The sequence below is a fragment of the Telopea speciosissima genome, chromosome 5 (genome assembly GCF_018873765.1).
Source record: "Telopea speciosissima isolate NSW1024214 ecotype Mountain lineage chromosome 5, Tspe_v1, whole genome shotgun sequence".
NCBI classification, from domain to species: Eukaryota; Viridiplantae; Streptophyta; class Magnoliopsida; order Proteales; family Proteaceae; genus Telopea; species Telopea speciosissima.
The window spans coordinates 19,440,408-19,450,824 of NC_057920.1; the positions used below are offsets into that span (position 1 = coordinate 19,440,408).

General features: G+C 37.3%; 1 protein-coding gene across 1 annotated transcript in view; it reads left to right on the forward strand.

Moving 5' to 3' along the window:
- LOC122660890 (presequence protease 1, chloroplastic/mitochondrial-like) overlaps positions 1-10,417 on the forward strand; it is a 58,571-nt gene that overhangs the window by 8,673 nt on the left and 39,481 nt on the right. The window contains exons 2-6 of the mRNA XM_043856144.1: positions 4,414-4,715; positions 4,817-5,000; positions 6,901-7,075; positions 7,181-7,313; positions 7,471-7,541. Of these exons, the coding sequence (XP_043712079.1) occupies positions 4,436-4,715; positions 4,817-5,000; positions 6,901-7,075; positions 7,181-7,313; positions 7,471-7,541 (843 nt within the window). The 5' untranslated portion in view covers positions 4,414-4,435. The remainder of the gene's footprint in view (positions 1-4,413; positions 4,716-4,816; positions 5,001-6,900; positions 7,076-7,180; positions 7,314-7,470; positions 7,542-10,417) is intronic.

Sequence of the window (10,417 nt, forward strand, 5' to 3'; positions counted from 1 at the left end):
ATAAACATCGTAATTACAAGTTTTTTGGTCCAATAAAAGTCTACAACAAATCAAAATGTCAAATATGATCAAATGGGGTTCTAATTTTCTCCTTTGTTTAAATCTAGCTTCTGAACAACATCAATGATATCTTTAAATATCCTTGACCTTTCCTCTGCATCTTGAATTGCTCCAGTTAACATTTTTTTTCTTCCTCCTCACCTTGAATTGCTCTTTATACATATCCCTTGACATAATTAGAGAAAGTCACTATCAAATACCACTTGAAAGATTGTTGGAGGAAGATCCATTACTTGTTAGATTTAGAGAAATTGGATAAGCAGATAGAAATCAGATCACACTAGTAATTGCATAACTCCCAGAAACACCATTACCACTGAAAATAAGGATTTGTCTTCCCCCTTGACACAAGAGAAGGGGGGGAATCATTCTGTCAATGAGTGTGGTATTAAAACTATTAGCTAATGTTATACAAGTTATCACAAGTATAAGGATTTGTCTCCATATTGAATATTAATTTTCAATGTACAATCACAAGTATAAGGATTAGCTAATATTATACATTTTTTTAAGGGTTGATGGCTGATTGATAGATATTGATTTCAGGTCTGATTTTAGGATATGTAAGGATACAGGAAAAACATAGCTCAGCAACCACCGGAAACGTAGGGAACTCACTGTTTGACTGGAAACACCTTCAATTTTAAACTTTGGGCGGTTTAAGGAAGAAAAAAAAAAAACCTCACAGAAGGAAGCAGTAATATCAAACCAAAGAGAGTTAGCTAGATACTCCATTAAACCTAAAACTTTGAAACCTAAGTAGATTACACTAAAATTATTAAACCCTATCATTAATCTAGATGACGGTTGAACCCTTGCTGGAAAAGTGCTATTAAATATGAATGTGAAAAAAAAAAAAAAAAAAAAAAAGTAGGACTCCATACAGAGTGATTACTGGCTAATCGGCTAAAAGAGCAACTTATTAGTTGAATTTGCAGGAGTTCCATCGCCCAAAAAATAAGAGTTTTCCCTCTTAACAAAAATGAACAATTCAGATTCCTTTGTAGGTGTATTAATGTTTGTGGATCTGCCTTTTGCCAGTACCGGCACAACAGGCATTACATAACTCGTTTGCCTTTGCATATTTCAGATGGGAATACCATGTTAGATAAAATGAGCATGTCTATACCACACAAAAAAGAGAGCATGTAAAGACAGCAGATAGATAGATTAAGTAAAAAAATGCATAAATCAACTGAGATAGTACTTGAAGGGTTAAGAGATGTAATATCGATATAGATCAGGCAACAATAATACCCAGACATAACACCTATCATAGAGCAAAACGCTCTAACTATCGGGAAGTGGGTTACTCCTAATCTGATCTAGAGAAGCAGGTGACAACCTCAAACATTTAAGATTTTGAAGGAATTAATAACAATGTTCAATTTATCTTTCATCTTCCCCCATCTCCTTTCATTGGCTCATGTTGCTGTAGTGTAAAATTACTTGAAAAGAGAAGGCCATAGTACTCGATGAGAATCAGAAAATTCAAGCCAAAAGGGATTAAGATGCATATGCGAGCTACACTATGGAAAATTCAAAAAAAAAAAAAAAAAAAAAAAATTCAAAAGATTTTCTTGCCCACTTTTTTCTCCCACATTTTTTTTTTTTCAATGACTCCAATGAGTGGAGTCCTGCAATCCAATCCCAAGTTTCGATATCCATGTCTGCTAGTTGTTATTTAAATTAGTAAAGAAACCATACACAGGTCAATGATCCATGTTATAAGAGTTGCAGGATTTCTCTTTTCACATAATTACCAAGCAGATCTTTCTCTCAATATCCCAAATCTATTATGTGAGTAATTGATGAAAATTCTATTGGAACCCCTTGCCAGGATTGTCAAGGTATGATTTAGGATGGGTAGTTTCTCTTCTCAACCTGAATCCTCATCATTATACATTTTTTTTTTTAAAAAAAAAGGCCTTTTAAGGAAGTATTGCAGAATTATGCACTGAAAAAGCTCAAAGAATAAAAAAAAGGTAGTTTAAGTTTGTACCATTTTCAATTGAGATTGCACCAAGAGCATGCCGGATAAAGTTTGGAGCTTGAGCAACAAACTCAAATGTGTAATAAGTTTTTCCTTCGAATGTAGGGTCCAATGGTGGGACTGAAACCTCAAAGGTTCATCCCAGACAGCACTTGTAGGGCATTTAGGGTGAAAAACAACACTCAGACAAGGCTCGGTTGCTCTGTCTGGTCTTAGAAAACAAAATTGAGAGAGAGGGAAGGAGGAGAGATTGAGTGGAAGAGAAGGAGGATAAAGGAGATAATGGAGGGGCCTCTCACTCATGTTCTCTCAGCAATTGTGGGGCTTTTGTTCATTGTTTAAGGTTCAACCTTTTTTGGAACCAGTTTACCAATAGACCATAATATGTCTAACCTTCTAGTGATTGATTCTTGGGGGAAGTTCCCTTGCCTCTGCTGTCTATCAAGTTGTTTGTTGGTTCTTAAACTATATGAAAATGTATCAACCCCTAAGGGTGATGTCCATTTATTTCCTCCAAAAGCCATTGCACCACATTTCACAACCTCACAAGTCAGTTTACATAATCCAATCTCTCTCTCTCTCTGTCATATGTGAGTGTGTCCTTCAATAATTTTTCTTTTTCTTTTTTGTAGGACAAAATAATTTCATTAAACAAAGTACAAATTCACATTGACAACACATCATCAATTGAATGTAATAAAAACAAACAAACATACACACACAACATCATCATCAATCAACAAACAGGGATTTAAACAATAAGAACAAGTTCATTATATATATATATATGTCAAAAGTGGGACCAATCAAGTGCTCTTCAGGAGTTGTTAATATCAAAAGTGGGACCAAGTAGTGACCTTAACGCAACAGAGAGGCTTGGGCAATCAAGTAAGCAAGCAAGCATGCAAGCAACCATTACAGTCCAGTAACTAATCGGACACACTCTCACATTAAAATTTAGTGAGGAAGGAAAACCTTAAAAATGTCAAAAGCAAAACAGAAAGAAGAGAATTAGAGAAAACAACAACAGCAAACAGAGCACTAAAAATCTATGAATTTGAACTAGAAAACAAGGAAAGAGGGGACATTAAAGATAAAAAAATGGAAACAAAAAATGGTTCTGAAATGTACTTTGTTATCTCTTCAGCAAAACGAGAGAGAGAGAGAGAGAGAGAGAGAATTTGAAAATAATGTTGGAAGTCCTCACAGAGGAATGAGTAGGCAAACCTGCAAACAATAATTAACATATTTCATTCACTAAAAAGAAGAAAAAAAAAAAACCAGAGGTAGCAGAGAGAGCAACAAAAAGAGAGTGAGCGAGAGAGAGCAACAAAGAGAAATAATGAGAGACAACCATGGGTTTTGAATATATGGATCTACCATCGCTAATCGAGTTCCCAAATAGAGGGGAACGATGGAGAAACAACAATTTGGTTCAGGGAAACCCTAAGAACCACGAGTTTCAGTTCACTCCAATGGATGCACACATAACCCTTGGTTCTTAGGGTTTCTCTGAATCAGATCTCGTCCATGGAGAGAGCGAGCGAGAGATAGAGAGAAGAAGAGGTAGAGTGAGAGAAAGAGAGGGTTTCCATAAGGGTTAGAGCTTACCTCCAAGGTAGAGTTGCAAGTTGAAGCAGAGGCGTTGCACAGGTTCCTCCCAAACCGTCGAGTGTGAGGTGAGAGGTGTGTAACGTGAAGAGTGGTGTTTTTATCGGGCACACTTTTACAACTTGTGCTGAGAAACGATACAACATGTTGGACAAGTTCTGTCAAAAATCTTCCAGGGAGCATAAATTTTGATTTATGTTTCAAAAAATACTCACAAAACACACTTCGTAACTTTGCGGTAACTCTCTTTTTCCAATTCGCACCATGTCAGTACTAATTCATTAATATATGGTAAATTATTATATTCTTCCAATTCTATTTGAGATTCTTACATCAATGGTACAACATTTGTAACATTTTTTTTTGGTAAACAGATTTTTCTCGATGCCGGGATGTAGGCTATGCCCAGACACATCGGATTGGGGTAAAATGACCACTTTATCCCCCTAAATGACAAGCCCATGTGTCTGGGCGCAAGCTGCGCTGCGATACAGAGAACATCAGCCCTTTGTTATAATAAAACTTTCGACGGCCATAGGAAATCTGAGGCTCTGTGGCCCAAGATGCCCCAGCGTTTACTCACAATAAAAATCTGAAGTTTCATTTCATTTTCAATAATTCAATCACACGATTTTTCAAAAAAAAAAAAAAAAAATCTCTAAAGATTTAAACAAAGGAACCAGCGAAACTATAACTTCACTAACAAGTCAAGGAAAGGAAGGACTACGGCGCTCCGCAGGTTGTCTGAGCTTCGAAGATAAACTAAGAACAATGGAGAGAGCGGTTCTTGTCCGCTCCTTATCGTGTTCTTCAGCTTCCGTCAACAGATTATTCTTCCGTTCCTATCACAGATTATCAAGGTCTACTCCTAGTTCTCCCTTCCCTCCACACCACAAGCGTCTCCTCCCAAATGTTAGCAGACGCTCTGCTCTCCGTCACCATTGGAGACGGATTTCTCCCTCTCCCTCTCCCTCTCCTTTCTATCTCAAACGATATTTTTCATCTCTTTCCCCTAGAGCTGTCAGTACTCCCAGTCACGCCTCTCCACCAGGTACTTGAATCACTTCAGTGAAAGGGGAACGGATTCTTTTTATTGTTCGTAAAAGTCAATTTCTGATTTTCTTTATTTTTTGTATAAATTTATGTTTGCAGAGATTGGTGGAAGCCAAGACGAAGTTGCGGAGAAGCTTGGGTTCGCGAAAATTTCCGAACAAATGATTGAAGAGTGTAAATCAAAAGCTGTCCTGTACAAGCATAAGAAAACTGGAGCAGAAGTAATGTCTGTTTCCAACGATGACGAGAATAAAGTTTTTGGTATTGTTTTCCGCACTCCACCGTAAGTATATGTCAGCTTTTGCTTACTGTTAGTTTTGTCTACTTATTCGTCGTCCAGGTCATGCTTTTGTGTTGCATGCTGTATATTAATGGTGACTAGATATCTGGTTGTGATAAGAAATGAGATAATGTGGTCTGGCTATCTTGGGTATGTTAATTTGACATTGTTATCTGCATTAATGTTCGGGGAATTCAAATTGGTTTTATTACAACATTAATGAGGTAATGGTTTCCCTGTCACTGTACAACCTTCCGAAAACTTTTATTTGATTTTACCTTTGCAGCTGACGGGCATGTTGATACTGGATTCTTTCAAGTCAGAATCCTGCATTTTTAATGTTCTTAGTGAGTTTAGTGTAATTCCTTCTTGATTTAGTTTAATCTTTAATTTGTCCAAACTTCAAATTCAGAGCCCAGGATATAATATAGCACCATTCAGTTTAAACTTTTTTTGTTCATTTCAAGAAGACAGTCTCTTGCACTTGTTACCTATTATGATGAATACAACAAAATTAACAGTATAGTTACTTCAAGAAGAAGTTGATATAACCACTTGTGGTGGCAAAAGAAAAACTTGCCATGTAGCAATTACCATACACAAAAAGGAAACCGTAGCATGTAGAAATTTATGTAGTTCTACAGGATGAATAAATTCAGTGTAGTAAGAAAATTGATCTTTTTGGTAGGTCGATTCTAACAATGATTCTATGAAGTTCACTAGCAACGATTATGGACACAGACGTAGTTATCAGGAGAAAAAGATGCTAGAGGGTGACCTACATATTACTTATCAGGGGGAACATTGTAGAGAGAACTTGAGGGTGAAGATCAAGGGGCAGAGTAAACACAGGGTGTTGTTTGGGTTCGAGTTGATAGTGGAAAATAAAACTATGGAAAGGTGAAAGGGTATTTTGCTTCATCAAGAAGGCTAGTTACCCTGACTCTTTGAGATGATATTTAGGAAGACAATTATAAACTTGAGCTTTATCTGCAAACAGCTGACTCTTTATGTTGCTAATTGATTTTTGCAGGAGAAAAGTTGATTTACTTAATACGTGAACAGACCTAAACCCCAAGGGAAAAATTATACAAATAAAGAAATATAGAGCAGAGAAATAAAACTGTGAATTAGTATCTGAGGTTTCAATTGCTGCTTTCACAATTGATCAAGGGTTTATGCTTTTCCCAAAAAACATATTGAAAATCTTTTGAAGCTTGCAATGATGTGACCGGTAGATGATGAGAAAGAAGAAAATATCTTGTGATTGATCTTTAGAGGTGGAAGAGATGGATTGAGAAAGGGGGCTACTTTGGTACTTTCTACAGATGTGTTTCATAAAAAAAATTCTTAAGGTGGCTTCTATATGGATTGGTTTCTCCGATCCTTCAGGGCTGTTACTATCCTTAGTGCAGGATACTGGCTATATATTTATAGCATAAAGAAAATCCATAGTATCTAAGGTGCTCCTTTGACTTGATTTTCTCAGATACGATCTGTTCTTTATTAACATGCCTTAGGCTGTCACTTATTGATCTCTCAAACCTTTTAGTTTCATTAATCAAGTTTCTTTTCTATTTTATTCAAAAAAAAAAGGAAAAGAAAAGAGGAGGAAACAGAAAGTGGTTCTTATTGATAATGGAAGCATTTAGTTGATCAGAAACGGAGTAAAAAACTGTATGAATTGCACCAAAAATGTGATCACATGTACAAGAATGCCCTATATATTTTTCTGCCAAGTTAATTTAGACAGCTTCCTTCTAACTTTTTCTTTGAGAAATATGATTACATTGAGGGTTAGCAGAACAGATAGCGAGCACAAAAAAAAAAAAAAAAAAAAAAAAAAAAACTGTTAGCATTAAAACACTTAACATATTTCTCATGATTATTGGTTACAATGCAGGAAAGATTCAATGGGGATTCCTCACATATTGGAACACAGTGTACTGTGTGGATCAAGGAAGTATCCCTTGAAAGAACCATTTGTTGAATTGTTAAAAGGGAGTTTACACACTTTTCTAAATGCATTCACCTATCCTGACAGAACCTGCTATCCTGTTGCTTCAACAAATACAAAGGTGAATATGAGTAAAATAATTGTTGTTTGCAACCACTAGATGTTTTCAGTTGTCTGTTGTTGTAATTAGTTGCTAAGAGTACATTCCTACCTTTTATTTCCCCAGGATTTCTACAATTTGGTTGACGTATACCTGGATGCAGTCCTCTTTCCTAAATGTGTGGAGGACCTTCAGACATTTCAACAGGAGGGTTGGCATTATGAGCTTGACAATCCTTCAGAAGATATATCCTTTAAAGGTTTAACTTGTTTCTTATATATATGCCAAATTCCTGATTTTGATTCCATGAAGGCTAGATTCTACTTCTCCTTTTGGAGGGAATTCATATTTCTAGCCATAGTTGTGGCATATTTGTTTCATTTTTGTTTTTCTTATGATTTAAGTTGTCGTTTCAGGTGTCGTTTTTAATGAGATGAAAGGGGTATACTCCCAGCCTGATAATATATTAGGCCGAATGGCTCAACAGGCAAGCTTCCCTAAAATTTCTTTCTATGTTATCTACATCTTTTATGGTTTAAGCATTGATGAGTTCTTTGTTGCCTGGGCTGAAGTAGTAAAACCTGTATTGTTATGCTATGTGCAATTATTGATGTGTCCTACATTTTGCTTTTCAAGTTTAACTGAAATCATTTTAGTGGCCACTGGCTTGGGAAATTTTCAGTTTCACTTTTCATTTTTTTTTTCTGGCTTTTGTGGTGAAGAAACAGATGAATCCTTGGCAAGAATTCTTTTATTTACTGTAGTTATGGGGCCTGCAGCTTTAGGAACCCAGCAAGCCTTGTCTTTTCCTTTTTCCTTCCTTGAAAGTATAATTTTGTAGCCTCTACATGATTACAACAACAACAACTAGTCAGCCTTATCCCAACTAAATGGGATTGGTTACATGGATCCTTGCCCTCCAATCAGCTCTATTTGAGGTCATACTTGATTCAAGGCCTACGTTCACTTGTGATTGTGTATCTGTTATACCTTGGCTTTGTAGCCAAGAATTCATGTTGTTGGATTGTATGGGACAGAGTATTGTGGGGGGTATTCTGGTCTTTTTGTCTTTTATTATGCTTTATATTGACTTTATAATAAAGTCGGTTATGTTAGGGACAATTCTGTCCATGTAAGTTGTGGTTATTTATTATAAATACAAAGCTTGGGATCAGTCATTGATCATCCAAGCATTATACACTATTTCTGATCTATTAACATGGTATCAGAGCAGGCAGGGGTTACAGTATTGAGTCCCTCTGGGAGCGGGTAGGTGTTAAAAAAATTATTTATCCACCCGTGTCCCCTTTTGGATAGTTCGCCGTGTTAGAGCTCCTGTATGATATACATATTGTTTCTTCCCTTTCCTACAAGGTCGGCCTTTTGGAGACACATATTGTTATCTTTACAAGAGTCTCTCCTCCTCTTTCTAGACATTCTCTTGGAGTATTTACTTGGTTTCTCATCACATCAGCCTTTTTCTACGATTTGGGTTTGTGTCTGCAACACTTATGGGTAACTCTGATATTTCTACTGGCACTTCGGGTATCGATGGACATGGTAGGACTGAGTACCATACTTTTTCACCCAATCCTATTAAATTGGATGGCTCCAATTACTTCTTATGGTCTCGATCTACATCCTTTGCAATTTGCTGGCCGTGGGCTTACTGGCCATATTAATGGCACCACTGTTATGCCAACTACCCCTGGCCCTCTTCAAAACAGGTGGCTCTCCAATACTGGTGTGCTCATATCCTATTTGATTGATTCCATGCAACTAGACCTTGCTGATGGGTTTCCACTTTTGATACAGCTTCTCAGATATGGTCTGCCTGCAAGGAAACATATGGACAACTTGGTAATGGTGCCCAAGTTTATGAACTCCGGAAAAAGGTCCTTCACACAACTCAGGGGAAATTATCTGTCTCCAAATATTATACTACCTTGTGCAGCCTTTGGCTACAATTGGATCATTTTTCTGATTTCCACTCTACTGCTGTTGATATTGCTGCCTATAAGAAGCATGTAGACAAGATACGGGTTTATGATTTCTTGGCTGGATTAAATGTGGAGTATGACCAGATTTGTGTCCAAGTGGTGGGCCACTCTCCTTTTTGCACACTTGAACAATCATATGCCTTGGTCTCCTCTGAAGAAAACCGTAGGGCTGCTATGCTACACCTTACTACTACAGACAGATCTGCCTTTCAAACTGCTTCCATGGCTACTCCTGTTACTATTGGGAATGCTTCTTTTGGTGATTCTTCTAAGGGCATTGTTACATGTGAGCACTGTAACAAGCCCTACCACACCAAAGGGAAATGTTGGAAGCTTCATGGGAAACCGGCTAACTTTGAAGCAATACGGGCTGCCAAGAAAAAATAAAAAACTAAGGCTCATCACACTGAGACTGTTCCCACGCCCCTGCTACTGACATCGGTCTATCTCAGGAGGATCTAGAGGCATTCTTACGTATGCTAAAGTCTTTTGCTGCTGCCGCTTCTACTACATCAGCTACTGCCAATTTCTCTGCTCTTTCAGGTTTAAATTTTGCCAGGTCAGGTATCTCATTTGGTGGTCACTGTGTTTTCGTAGCCTCCCATCCTTGGATCATGGACTCTGGGGCCACTGACCACATGATTGGTTCCTCTAGCCTTTTTCGTCGCTATTCTCCCACTTTTGGGAAGGATAAAGTCAGGGTGGCTAATGATTCCCTTTCTTCCATCTCTGGAAAAGGATCCATCTACTGCACTTCCTTCCTTTATCTTCTGTTTTACACATTCCTAATTTTACTAGTAACGTTCTTTCCATTAGTAGTCTTACTCGTGATCTTAATTGCGAAGTAACCTTTTTTCCTTCCCACCATGTTTTTCAGGATCTGATGACAGGGAAGACAATTGGATGTGGTAAGGTACACGGTGGATTGTACTTGCTTGATGATGGCCGTCCTTCTCCACCAACATTACCTTCTCTACTACATCAGAACTCTTTGGTCTCTCCGGAACTTTACCAATGGCACTCTAGATTATGTCACCCTCCATTAGGAACTTTATCTCATTTGTTTCCTACTTTAGTCAAAGAATGTAATAAAGATGAATTTTTTTGCGAGGCTTGTGTTCTGGCCAAACAGACTCGTTCAACTTATTCTATTTTAAATAAAAAAAGTTCTGTTTTTCATATGATTCATTCTGATGTTTGGGGTCCTAGTCATAAAACTTCTAATCCTGTGCATCGTTGGTTTGTTTCATTTATTGACTGTCACTCTAGAAACACATGGGTATATTTTTTGTGTAAAAAATCAGGGTTTTTTTTTTCATGTTTTCAGCATTTCCATAAGATGCTTCAAACTCAATTTCAGGCC